A 13794-nucleotide genomic window follows, 5' to 3' on the forward strand; every position below is an offset into this window, starting at 1 on the left:
AAGTCAGACCCAGTTTTAGAAGGTTAAAATGAGTAAAGAAATCGTGGGACTAAGAAAAAGCAGCTTTCCCGATTCAAGACTGTCCTCAACCCAAACTGCTTTTTACAGGCCTTAGGGCCAAAAGAAGGAAAACTTTTTTTTTTGTTTGTTTGTTTTTTTACACCTCCCCGCTCCTTGAGACATCACAGGGAAGAAAAGCTAGCAGCAGCAACAGAGAAGTGAAGCTGGGCTCTACGGGAGCCGCCGTACCTAGAAAATGAGACCAGAGACACTGCTTAAGACACCAGATAACGGGCTGAAAGGGCTCAGAAGCTGGTGCAACCAGAAGGGGCAAGTGCCATGCTCTAACAGTAACCACGGTGGGTGCCATGACACTCAAGCCTCCCTTCCCTTCGCTGAAACATGCGACAGTCTCCATGACTTCAGGTTACATACCTTAACCTCCACGGTTTCAAGCGACTCCGACACGAATACAGGGAACTCACAGGGGAACTGGTGGTAGGGTTTACTGGTTTACTGAACAATGCCATTCATTGCCAAATGAGGAGAAGGAACATGGCCCTGATATTTTGCTCAAGCAGTATCTTGCTTAGATCAAATGAATTTTGGGATTCTGGGTCAGGGATTTAACGAAATGCCAAGGTAGATCTTGACTTTTTGCCAAGGGTCCAAAACGGTCTTAGCACTGGATCTTGCAGGACTATCTCGCGTGTCCTAATAGCTCACACGTGTAGCTGACGTTTCGTGTGTGCATTTCACAAGTTTGGTAGCCAGATGCCTCGAGTACAAAATATAGGCACAAAAGGCTCATCAACGCCATCTCCTCTACAGAAATTCTCTTCTTTTAAGGGTGCCACACCAATTGGAAACTTATGTTTCCTTCCTTTGAAAATCAAAGGGCATCAGGTGAAATCTGACACCAGTGATAATGCAGTGTTGCCAAAGATTGTGAATACGGATATTAGTATCTATTTCCCTTTCTTTGATTTGCCATATATTTTATACATTTTGAAAACTGGGAGCCAGGGATTTGGACAAATTTTATGTTGACAAATTTTAAAGTGCTATAAAATTGGATAAGCTAGCTCACTGGACGACGTTTTGAGCCGCAATATATTTTTCTCCAGGCACTGAACAAACAGTTCATTGTTGCAAGTCTGTCCGGGAGTCATCGCTTTGCGGGATTCTATACAATTTCAAAGAAGCTTCAGAAACTCACACAGGCCTTTGAGCATGTAAAACCAGGAGGCCGCACATCTAAACCACAAATGGAGAACGTGCTCCATATACATGTGTAAATCAAAACCTATAAAATAACATGGGCATTATAAAATTTGTGTTAAAACTGATAACCGCTTTACTGATTTACTGACAATGAAAATATATAGCATTTTTTCTGTCAGAGCATTTATCAACACTTGGCAACCCCGCACTAACTTGACATGTAAGATGATCAAAATGGATTATGTGATCTTTCCCATTCATTTCTATTGATTTTAGTTATGATAAAATTCATCAGTGTGCCTGGGAACACTCAGGCTGAAAAGCTCTGGTTGACCAAGTGGGGGGAGTGGGGGGAGGTGGAGGAAAGAAAAAAAAAAAAAAAGAATTCAACAGAGTTGTAACGGGATGAATATAATTTTAGAATAGGATTGCACAAATATAGAAGTCGTGCCCTAAAGGCTCCAGCAACAAATTAATACAAATAATTCTGGCAGTCTCATAAAATTACATTTGTCTATGCAGAGATTCACTTTTGAGATAAAATTACAAAATTCCAAGCCAGAAGAATTAATGGGTAAGTGCCATTTAAAAAAAAAAAATCAAAAAAAGTTGCTGGAAATATTTTCAAACTTTTTTTAAACTTCAACAGTAATCAAAGTTATTTCTCTGACTGTAAGTAACATCAAAATGCCAGCAACTGGACCATTTTAATCAGTTTTATTGATTCGTGCTTTCAGTTCTTATTCAGTTAAAAACAAGGCACATTAAATACATCTTCTTATTGCTCTATAAATGCATGCAGCTCATTCTGTATATCAAAAGTAATAAATAATGGCGATAAAACACCAAGACAGTTATAAAAATGACAACCCAACCTCAAACACAGTATTTAACAGTCCCATCTAGAACAATAACCCAACACATACACGAAAGGGCCACGTTTAAAGGCATGCAGTGCGCGTATTCACTCCAGCACCGGCTTGTACTTGAGTCTTTAAAAACACAGTAGGGCTTTTTTATTCCCTGAAAACGGTGGACATAATGCAAAACAGTGCAAGTTAGAGCGTCACTGACTTTAATGTTATTACATTCATAGGCCAAAAAATCTTTAACAATACATAAAAAAGTAAATAAGATCGGTGATCATCCTTACAGTATGTTTAGTCAAAGTCACAATGAAATTTGCGTTGTTGTACAAGACACAAAGCTACATATTTTGGAAAAGACAAAACGAAGCTAGAAACTAAAGCAGAATAGGGAGCATGCATTTAATAGTAGAAATCCTCAAGTTGCACTTGGTATAAACTGATTGAAAGCAAGAATCTTGCAAACAGCGTGAGGGCTACGAGGCAGACAGCCTTGGCTTAACAAATAATCCAGCATGGTCACTATTGTTAGGACTGTGGTATGGGGCTATTTAAAGGAAATCCATCTCTTCCCCACAGATGGGGGTTCCTTCACCTGAATCCCCTTAAAGGCTCTTGAAACAAATCACTTGATGATAAAGACAATCTCTGCACCCCCCAACCCCACCCCCACAGAATCACCTAGTATCCCATACATACAAAAAGAAAAGAAAAATTCCCTTGTCCTTCAAATAGGTTTTGAAGGGGCTAACCCTCCATTTCCTCTACCCTTTTCTGAAATCAGGTACAGAAGCTGTACAGGTTTAATTAAGAACTCACACAAAAATGCGGGGGTGCTTCATTCACAGTAAAGACTTGGAACCAGCTCACTTCCAAGACGAGTCTCTGGGATTGGTGAAGGAGCGTATGTTTTAGAATTAGCAGATTTTCAGCAAAAGCAGAGAAACTCAAAGGAAGCAAAGTGCGCTTTTCTTTGTCCTTAAAGGAACTTACTCCGAGCAAAGCGTGCACAAACCAGCCTGTTGTACACACACAGTTCTGCACAGGCCAGTCAGCCTATTAAGCCGGTCCCTACTGTAATGGGTTCAGGGTTCAGGGAGGGCACAAGTTCTCGCTATCTTGATCTAACTAGAAAGAGAGAAAGAGAGAGAGAGCACAAAGGTACTGTATTGTGGTACGTCATGCGTGGTGCTTTAAAGGACAGCATTTTTATCAAGGGTCACCAGGTTCTAAACAGTGGACCTTATTGTCTTGATTAAAAAACAAAAATAAAAACAAAACAAAACCAAAAAAACCCCCACTAAATTACAAAGCCACATGCTTCTAATGTTTTCTGTTTTCTGTTTTTTTTTTTTAAAGGCAGTGTAAAATGCTCCCACGTTGAAAGAAAAATGTTCACAGTGATACCTGGGAGCATCCTTGGCTCCGTTTTAGGTTTTCCTTATGGAAGTGGCAAGTCTGAACTTCATTTTAAAAAAACAAATGATTGTTTTGAAGTGGGGGGAGGGCTTAGGTTGAGTGAACCTCCAGTGTTAACATTATGACCTCCAGGCTCATACCCCACTTGAATGAGGCAGAAAGGTACTCTACAATGGTCAAATAAATAGAAATAACAGCACAAAGTGTTTTATGTACTAGTTTAAAAAACACACAAACAAACAAACAAAACTAAGATCTCAAGTCTGTGCAATTAAAGCCTGCCATTAAATATAGAGTTCTATCTCCTATTACATATACAACCTGATCTTAGAAAATAAAAAGGCAGGTAGTTAACCTCACAGAAGGAAGCACAGTGGGTAAAAATTTAGGTCATTGGCTAAAATGCTAGTGAAGTATTGCAAAAGCATCATACCACATTGGCCCTTTAAATTCAACGCATTATTTGTTAAATTCAATGCAGATTTATTTGTGTGTGTGTGTGTGTGTGTGTGTGGTGTGAGAGGGGTCTGTGTGTAGATATGAGTTGTGCATGGTTCTACTTCTTTTCTTTTTCTCTGTGGTTGAGAACTTTTCCACGAAGGAGAAAGGCTTTAAGCAACCCAAATGACCTTGAATACTGCAGCATTGTGCCTTTTTACAAATAATTATAATTAAAGTTAACTAAAGGTTACTTCGATCTTCTTTTACTCTCCATTTGAAATTACTCCCCCAAAATGATGCAATAAATTAAGCCAAATAGGCCATGTTTGACAACAGCACATGCTCCACAGTTTAGGATTTGGGGATTGAAAATCGTGCTATCGTGTGTGGATATACACACACAGATTTTAAATCTTTAACTTTATTACTGCTGTAAGGATTTGAGAAGTTTAGTCTCATTTCATTACATCCAACTTGCCACTTAAATGCTGGTTTTAAAATATGAAAAGCAAGGATCTTCCTGGCAACTATAATAGTTAAAGAAAAACCAGCAGTGACTGGGGGAAAAAAAAAAAAAAAAAGAATTGCTGAGATGAAACTATCAGTGTAATCCAGCAAATGTCAATGCTATCCTTATCATACACCTGTGATTCTGGAAGCGTTCAGTTTCTCTTTGAGACTCGCTCCTGTAACCAGATCTAGACTTTGTCTTCCCTCTCCAGTTTTGCCAGTCATACCTGGATATGAAACTACACAATATTGTTTGGATGGGGAAGACAGACCAGCTCCGGGAAGAAGGATCTGAGCGGTCTCCAGAAATGCTATCATTTCTATAGGTCACTCCCTGCTCCATTTCTGTTAGGAGCAAATCCTACCTACAGTCTTAACGCCCAAAGCTTTGTGCACCTCACGAAATTTTTCTAGCTTCTATTCAATTTTGGCCAAAATGCTCTGTCCTTAAGAATGACCCAGAATAAGTGAAGAGACAAACGAAAAGGGAGTAGGTCCAGTCTAAGAGGTTACAAAATGGATGCAGAATATTAAATCGGTGTGCACTGAAAGTAAGAAACAAGATAAAATACACTGTTCAGAAGCTAGATTGAATGGCAAAGACAAATCAACACCCTAAAGCTTTGGAATGTTTCCCAGTGTTAACAAAGGCAGCTACCCATAGCCACTGTTTTGGAGTGGTCTAAGTCATCTCTGGTTGTTACAGGATGATTTGTTGTTCCCATGTCTGTTGGCTGTGGATGTACTGCCCAGACTCACAATCCTCCACAGCTTCGGTCCACTGGAATGGGGACTCTTCTGTCGAGGTTCTCTTCTGCAGTTTTCATCAGGATCGCGAGCCGGCTTCCGGACACCCTTCCTTTCTGAATAGCACTCATCAGCTTCAAGAGAAAATAGGCAACAGGGTCAGAAGGCAGGCGTGCTTCCCCCCTTTATTCACCGCGTCTTAATGGTTACCTCTGCAGTGGCTCCATCAAAAACCCATAGTGGGTATTACAGCTCCAATAAGAAGAATACAATCTTTGAACATCTCAAAAGGCAGGAAAGGGCCAGGTGTTTCAGGGCTGTGAAAACTATACCTATCTAGCCAGTCAGCCTGCTTTTAAAATGCAAATCGAATGCATCAATTTTTACCCCTTTCATGTGCTCAGGGCACATATTTTTTTGGAGCCACTCAAATATTGGATCTGTAATTTCATTTAAAAATCTTAAAAAGGAATCTCAGGGATTGAACAAAGACAAATCATGACCTATATTTAACTACTCTTTTTTAGTGTTACTGTACTTGACAACTTCAAGTCCCTTAAATCCAAATTCCTTAAAGACTTTTTAAAGTAATTTACATTTAAGTCCTTGAAATGGACCCAGAGATCTACCTTAAGAATTAAAAGCACTCCACAGCCCAGATTTTAGTTAATTCATTTTTATCCAATGGATAAAATCAGAATTAGTCTTGAAATTACATGCAGTCAGCGGGCAAAGGCCTTTAATCTGGAAGGCACTTTGCAATTATGAGCATGGGGATTTTTTTTCTTTCTTTCTCAAGTTGATGTGGTTTTAACTATTTGCTTTTCTTGAGCTCATTTTCCCAATCTTTTGTATTTATTTATTTGAAAAAACTCAGCCATTCACCAGGAAAAATTCTCAAAATATTTTTAGGGTTATACTCTTGAGCCTAGAGAGATACATTTCTTAAAAATGACTCTGAATAAGAGTCAGAGGCATCTGCCAAAGGGCTGGATCAGAATTTCATGACCTTATTAAAAGCTGTTTCACAAGCCACTGCTTATTAGAGACGGACTCCTACATGCAGGGCGTCATTAGAGCCCAAACCTAAAAATAAAGTCATGTAACCATGCAACATCTGTAGTGATTGTTCCATGATGATTATTGAAAACACAGATCTACATTCAAATAGGTGTTTCATGGGATAAACATGGGCTCTTTATGTTCAGAAAAGAAAAATAATTTATTTTAAAAAAACACCCTGAAAACATACTTTATGTCTGACAAATGGTGTGACGTAAAGAATGCTGACAACTAAAGACAGAACAATTTGCTGTTCATTGTTTTGTCTATGGTTCCATGAAGACCTTCTAAGTTTACTGGAGCTAACAAAATTGATAGAGCTAGAGTTTTTTTCTTGATTCATAAACATTATATGATGTACCAGCCTTTAAAAATTCAGTTTTCTTTAAACATTACAAGTATTTTGAAACCATATTATGAGGGGAAAAAACAACAACAACAACATTCAGGTGTGAATATATTTCATGAGAAATATGGTCAGCATTTTTTAAGTTGAAAATTACACTGTGTATTTGTACTTAGTAGAAGCATGAATAGTCTCTTTCATTTAGAAGTGGACAAGAAATAATTATTTAAAAACTCTACAAGGAAATCTGCAGATGTTTTAAATTATTTTCCATGTGTTTAATTCTATTGCACTCAAGAAAATTACTTAAAACCCAAGTCACATAGCATATCTATAAAATTAGACTCTTATCGTTTCTAAAACTCCAGATCTTTCAACCCTAAATGCTATTGTTTATTTACAACACCCATGAAATGAAGCATAAGCTATTTCCTTGAAGAAAAGTTTTCTAAAATTCTGAGACAAACAATAAAATATTCTTGAGAAAAAACTAGACCAAAAAAAAAAAAAATGTATTCAATGGTTTCTAATTCCCCAGCATATATTTTAAGCTCCATTTCAAATGTGCACTTAAACAGTAAGCTAAAGAACTAAACATTCTTTTTTGTAATGCTGGACACAACCTGTGAAAATTTTCTGCATTTAGATTCAACAATGCTCTTATCTGCAGCTCATCTCCAGAGAGACAATTACCATTTCCTTTGCCTTGATATTGTTTGTTTAACTTGACACAGTGAAGAAAGGGCTGACATTGACCAAAATCCCCAGCATTAATTTATTTCATGTTCAGCATTCATCATTGCCAGGGTACAAGCAAGACCTGGCATTCATTTGAAATACCTGCCCCAAGAAGCACTGTGGAAAAAACCCGGCCACTTGGAAACCAGTGCATTCTTCATCTGAGCAGAGTCCTACGGACAGCTACAAATAACATATGGGTTTATTAAATTTCCTTCTTTTAAGGAACTTTTAAGGAATGATGTGTAGCCTCCAGTTGGAAGTTAGAATAACAGAATTTGCTTTCTTCACGATTACGATTAAACAGTTGATACTTGGGGAAGTGGAACAATGGAAACAGAAATGCTTGAATTATGGGATCTTGACCCCCAAAATACAGGTTTCCTTTCTTTTGCTTTTCAGGTTCTTCATAATGTAGGAATATAATAATTACATTGTAAATGTAGTAAATAGTAAATATCCTCAAAATCAATACAACTAGAATTTTTTTTTTAATATCTTTTGAAAAATTACTTTCCACATTAGAAATACAGTGTGTGCCTCTTTTGAAGCAGGTGAAAAATGGTCTGGCAGTGGTAGTCCATGGCATATTTTTCTAAAAAGCATACTTCTTATTCAGCCTTTAAACCATGATTAAATTGTTGATTGAAATTGCCCAACACAACAGAACATCTTAGAAGAAGAAAACAAAACAAAACAAAGAAAAAAACAAGAAAGAAAGAAAGAGAAAAGAACATGCTCCGTGCAGAGCCTGATCCTTGAGTGCAGACCGAGGCAAACTTTGCTGGCTTCAAGCATTCTTTTATTCAGAATGACATGACAACCGTGTGGACTTAAGAATCCATCCTGAGAGGCCGCCTGGGTGGCTCAGTGGGTTAGAGCCTCTGCCTTTGGCTCAGGTCATGATCCCAGAGTCCTGGGATGGAGTCCTGCATCAGGCTCTCTGCTTGGCAGGGAGCCTAGTTCCCCCTCTCTCTGTCTCTGCCTGCCTCTCTGCCTACTTGTGATCTCTGCCTGTCAAATAAAATCTTAAAAAAAAAAAAAAAAAGAATCCATTCTCGAACAACCATTCACAAGCAAAAGATAAAAACCAAACACACGTGTTTCCCCTCACCACAGCTCACCTGCAAAAATTCATTGAGTTCCACTTGTCCATTTTTGTTCAAGTCTACTTCATTCAGAATTTCATGTAGTGTATTCTCATCCATTTGGACGTTGATACTCTAAATGAAAGGAAAGCACAAAATAAGGAGGTTTAATTAAAAATGATGCATGCCCTTTTATTAAAGCTACCAACCTTTCAAAATTACAGGAGAAAATTACTTATAGAAAGCATTAGAGGCAGAAAAAATGATCTAATCGAGTTTTTATGTTTTTCTGCTAGCAAAGACATTGAGCTAAAAAAATATTACCTCTAATACACGCTGAACATCAACAATGGTAATAAAGCCCTTTTGGTCTGCATCAAACTTATGAAATCTCTTCTTGTATCTGGAACACAACATTGAACATTGGAAAAACATACCTCCATAGGTCAAGTCACAACAGAGAAATACGGAAACTTATTAGAAGTACCTGTCGATGTCAGAAGGCAGGAGGCTAATTTCAGAGCGATCTGTTAACTGTTCTGATCGAGATTTATAGCCCATTTCATAATACAGAAACTTCCTGGCTGTTTCAAGTTCCTCCTAAAACACAAGCATACACAAAGTTCAAAGATTTATGGAAAGAATTATTGATTTTTTTTTTCCTTTCTTACTTTTCTGACCAGCACAATTTTTTATTTCTTCCAGTTTCACTGAAGTATAATTTATATTCAATAAAATGCACCTATTTTAGATACGCAGTTTGATGTATACTCTACCACGATCAAGATATAAGACATTTCTATCACCCGAAGAAGCTTCCTCTGGCCTCCTTTTTTGTTTTCAGTTGATCTGCTAGGCTCAAGTCATCACTGATCCGCTCTCTGTCTGCAGAGTGTTTTCGCATTTTCCCGAGTTTCACATAAAAGGGTCCCTACAGTACATAGTGTTCTCTGTCTGACTGCTTTCACACAGCATGAGGATTCTGAGACTCATTCATGTTGTTGTTTTAATATTTTGTTTCTTTTTACTGAGGAATATTATCACCCAGTATCATCTAGCCAAATCTAGAGAACCCGATCCTTGTGGTTTAGTGACAATTGAAGCAATTAAAGGTGACAAACAGCCACTATGATGTGGAGGCAAAGTCACTGACGGACGTCATGGGATCAGCTACCCTGAAGCTTTGTCACAAGAATGCTGAGAGTTCGGTGGGAGCTACAGAGTCAGAAGAAGAAACAAGTTCTCTGAACAGTTACTCTGACACTTTCCACTGTCCCCAGTCCCAGAAGATAGTAAGTGTTGTAGAGAACACGGACTTGGTTTTTCACGGCACTCTCCTGCTGGCTTACAGCTTACAAACCGTCTTTTTCTTTCCTTTCTCTTTTTGGCATTTTGTACTACATTTGCCCACCTTCTGTCTTCTGGTTCTGTTCTTATTTGCCACAATATTTTAAAGCTCAACGGTAGTTAAATAATCCCATCTGCAAATTCTCTGAGTACCCAGAGATATCATTTTTCTGGGCTGGCATATAAACTCATTTAGAGCAGCCTCCTATTTGAATATCTATTTCCTCTTACCAATATTTATTTTGCTCTTTTCACACTGAAAACTGTTCTCCTTGACAAAAAAAGAAGGAAAGAAATTTGGTTTTAGACTCTGAGTTGAATTATTCTCTCTTTTCTCCAGCATTCAAGAATATGGTGCCACTCATTTTACGCAATGATCTAGGTTAGGCCTTCCATGCATTCTTTACGATTTTTAAAATTTATTTGTGGGGGCGTCTGGGTGGCTCAGTGGGTTCAAGCCTCTGCCTTCAGCTCAAGTCATGATCTCAGAGTCCTGGGATCAAGCCCCACATTGGGCTCTCTGCTCAGCAAGGAGCCTGCTTCCTCCTTTCTCTCTCTCTGCCTGCCTCTCTGCCTCCTTGTGATCTCTACCTGTCAAATAAATAAATAAAATCTTTAAAAGAGAAAAGTTTTTAAAAAATAAATAAATAAAATAAATTTATTTTTGTGTCCTTAGCATTTTTTCCCCTGACACTGTTAGGAGAAACTCCTGACACTGTTCTATTCCTACATTCACATTAGTCCAGGAACCCTTCCATTGCGGAGCACCTGTCTTCCATCTATTTTAAATATGGTGTTTATCAGCTGGCTTTGTTCTGAATCACAGTCCCGTTTCTTCACTTGCTGCCCCCTTTTCCTTCTCATAAGAATCAATTTTGAAAACATTTCTTTTTGTGAGGCCCTCTCAATTGACTTAAGTGGTCTTCTCTTTAAAGTCTCTCAAGGAAATATATGTATGTATGAAGGTATAAAATCTGCCTCACTAAACGTGATGGCAGCATTTCCCAACATTCATCTTGAGTAGTGCTAGTCTCCCTCCCTGCAGCCCTTCCAAAGAGAGAGAGGTGGGTCCACATCTCTGAATAAGTTCCCTTTTGGAAATGAACAATGCACACACGCATTAAAAAGCACCAAATCATCTGTGCTAAAGAAAAAAAAATGGTTTCCTTTGTTGAACTCAGAGTTTCCCAAATTCTTCTGTCCATGTAGTCATCTTTTGGTTTACACCTTGCAGAGTCCAATTTGGCAATGTCCCATTCTCTAAATGTCCACCAACTCCTCTATCAACCCAGTTCCCTTAGACAATGTGTTCTTCCTTTATCAGTTCTTTTGATGTTGGATTCGATCTCTCGAGTAGCTGTTCTCTAAATCTTTCTCTCAATTTTGAAAACTGACATGCGTTTGTGAGGTATATACTGGTTGTAACCACTCAATTAGATTTCAAGATCCTTGAAACTATGAGCTAGTTATTATTCCCCTAAAATATTTGGTATAATACTCAGTATACAAGTCACTCATTAAGTATTGACTTGGAAAAACAACCACAATTCATCTACAGAGAGTTATTTATCACCTTGTTCTGCTTTCACTTTTGCAGGTTAAATAATCCCAATGCTTTTAACCTTTTCTCAGAAGTCCAGCTTTCTAACCTTTAATTCTTTTTTTTTCCTTTTCCTTTGTTCTCTCTAGACTGTCCACAGGTCTCATTAATACTCCTACAGCTCAGATACTAGGTAATAACTTGAGGTCGTTTATTTCTCTTACTTTGTTGAGGGGGGAAGGGAGAATATTCTGAGCACAAGAATCTACTCATAAAACTTGAACTGAATGAAGTTAAATCTAGTTTCCTCAGGAGGGCCAAACACAGCCAGTTTACAGAATTTTCTTCCTCCTTCCTACCTCCTACAGCCTGAATTCCTGGCACCAGCTATCTTCCTGCATATTCAAATCTTTCCAACCATAATTTTTACAGGAACACATTATCCCCAATCTTTCTATATGGTTAAAAGAAAAAAAATGATTGGCATTAGTAAAAGGCACAAGTTTCATTCTTGGGTTGTCTCTGTAGGCAGCTTTAGTCCATCAAATCGAAATCAACACTGGAAGAGCTACATCCAGTCCTGCCAATGCAGGGGCAACAGGGCAAGGTCAGGAAAGCTCAGGCCCTGAAATCAGAGTACCTGGCTTCAGCTCCTGTTCCACAATTCACTAGCTGTATGAACTCCGACTGGATGTACTCACTGAGCCTGTGTTCTCACCTATAAAAAGGCGTAAAGGCTAACTAAAGGTCAGGTGAAGGACCTCTTCAGCCAGTGATTCCTGCCATCAGTACACTACAAACATTGCACTAAAGTTAGGAGAAATTTTAAAATGCAAGGTCATGGTTTCAGCCCCGAAGACCCTGAATTTGATAGTCTAAAGCCAACCCTCAAAAATCTGCTTGCTTTCCCTATATTTCAAGTGATTCTGATATGTAGCCACCTTTGGGAATCTACACCAGAATGAGAATGTTTTAAGGACAGGATCTATGCTCAGGCCTTCCTTACACCTTCCATATAGGACACAGATGCTCAGTTATGTTCATTCACTCATTGACAGTTACTTATTGAGGGTCTGCCATGACGGGCACTGAGGTTACAGAAACAAACCAGATCATGTCCTCTCCTTTGGAAAGCTCATTTCCTAGATGAGAGGCAGATAACAAAGAAACAAACAATGGAATACATGGTATATCCTATAGGAACAGATGCCAAAGAGAAAAATAAAGTAGGGAGAGGGACAGGAAGTGAAGGGCTAGGCCATGAGGTTACCTAGGAAAGAACGTTCCAGGCAGAGAAATCAGCAGGGCTTAAATAAGGAAGAGCAACTCAGCTTGTGGGGAGTGAGTGAATGGGAAGTCCACGGGGATCAGAAAGGTGGTGGCCAGATCCTGGAGACCTTGTAAACAAACCGCTGTCATGACTTTGGCTTCGAGTAAACCAGAGGGTGTTTCGGCAAAAGTAATTGTTCATTATCAGTCCTCATCCTTCTAGTCGATCAGCATCATTTGATACAGTAGATTACTTTTCTTTTCTTGAAATATTTTCTTCCTTTCCTTCTGGGACACAACTCCTTCTTCAGTCTTTTCACCCTTTCTCCAACCTCACTAGCTATCACTTTCCCTTGCTCGAGACGTCTTCCTTATCTACCCCTCTTCTGAACTCTGGAGAGCTCCAGGGCTGTGTTGGAACAACTTGCTGTTATCTCACTGCACAAACTCCCCACGAGATCTTGAGATCTCGTCTGGCCTGATGGCTTAAATACCAACAGAAATTTGTATCTTTAGTTCAGACCTCCCCTCTGCACTTCATTTGGACTGACATATCCAAAGATCTGGTCTTAAGTTTTAATAGAATTGCTTAAGTTGTTAAAGTAAGAATACTGCCCTGTGGGAGGGAAGCTTTTATAATAAACCATGGAAGAAATGCTGGTAGCTGAAAGCAGTGTGATAGCAGCTGACTGTGTTAAGAAGGGGTTGAATTCAAGCCACTCTTCGAAGATAAATATGATACAGTTTGTGGATGGATTCAGATCAGGTATGATACTGAGATTTAGGTCTAAGGAACTAAAGGTGGAATAACTATTTTTGACATGGAGAGGTCAGTAGTAGTAGTAGTAGTCGTGAGTGCTGGTGGAGGTAGTGTTTGGAGAGAAAGAGGAGGAGATCCAAAAGAGCTGGTGCCATGGATTGAACCACCCCCTCCCCCAAATCCATATGTTGAAGCCCTAACCCCAGTGTGATGATATTCAGAGATGGGGCTTTGGCGAGGTTTAGATGAGTCTTGAGAATGGGATCCCTCTTTCTCCCTCTCTCTCTTCCACGAGAGGACACGGCAAGATGGCAGCTCTCTGAAAGTCAGCAGGAGCACTCTTACCAGAAACCAACCATGCTGGCACTCTGATCTCAGACTTCTAGCCTCCAGAATTGAGAGAAAGGAATGCCTGTTGTTAAGTCTAGGTAAGAGTA

The 13794-nt window shown here is 39.0% G+C and overlaps 1 protein-coding gene across 3 annotated transcripts in view; it reads right to left on the minus strand.

Annotated features, from left to right (window-relative positions):
- Positions 1–1926: 1926 nt before the first annotated feature.
- GPD2 (glycerol-3-phosphate dehydrogenase 2) overlaps positions 1927–13794 on the minus strand; it is a 141931-nt gene continuing 130063 nt past the window's right edge. For all 3 annotated transcript variants that reach the window (XM_082690583.1, XM_082690582.1, XM_082690584.1), the window contains exons 14-17: positions 8929–9041; positions 8766–8844; positions 8478–8576; positions 1927–5341 (exon numbers count right to left, since the gene is read on the minus strand). In XM_082690583.1, coding sequence (XP_082546709.1) covers positions 5216–5341; positions 8478–8576; positions 8766–8844; positions 8929–9041 — 417 coding nt within the window. In that variant the 3' untranslated portion in view covers positions 1927–5215. The remainder of the gene's footprint in view (positions 5342–8477; positions 8577–8765; positions 8845–8928; positions 9042–13794) is intronic.

The sequence above is a fragment of the Mustela nivalis genome, assembly GCF_964662115.1.
Source record: "Mustela nivalis genome assembly, chromosome: 11".
Taxonomy (NCBI): Eukaryota; Metazoa; Chordata; class Mammalia; order Carnivora; family Mustelidae; genus Mustela; species Mustela nivalis.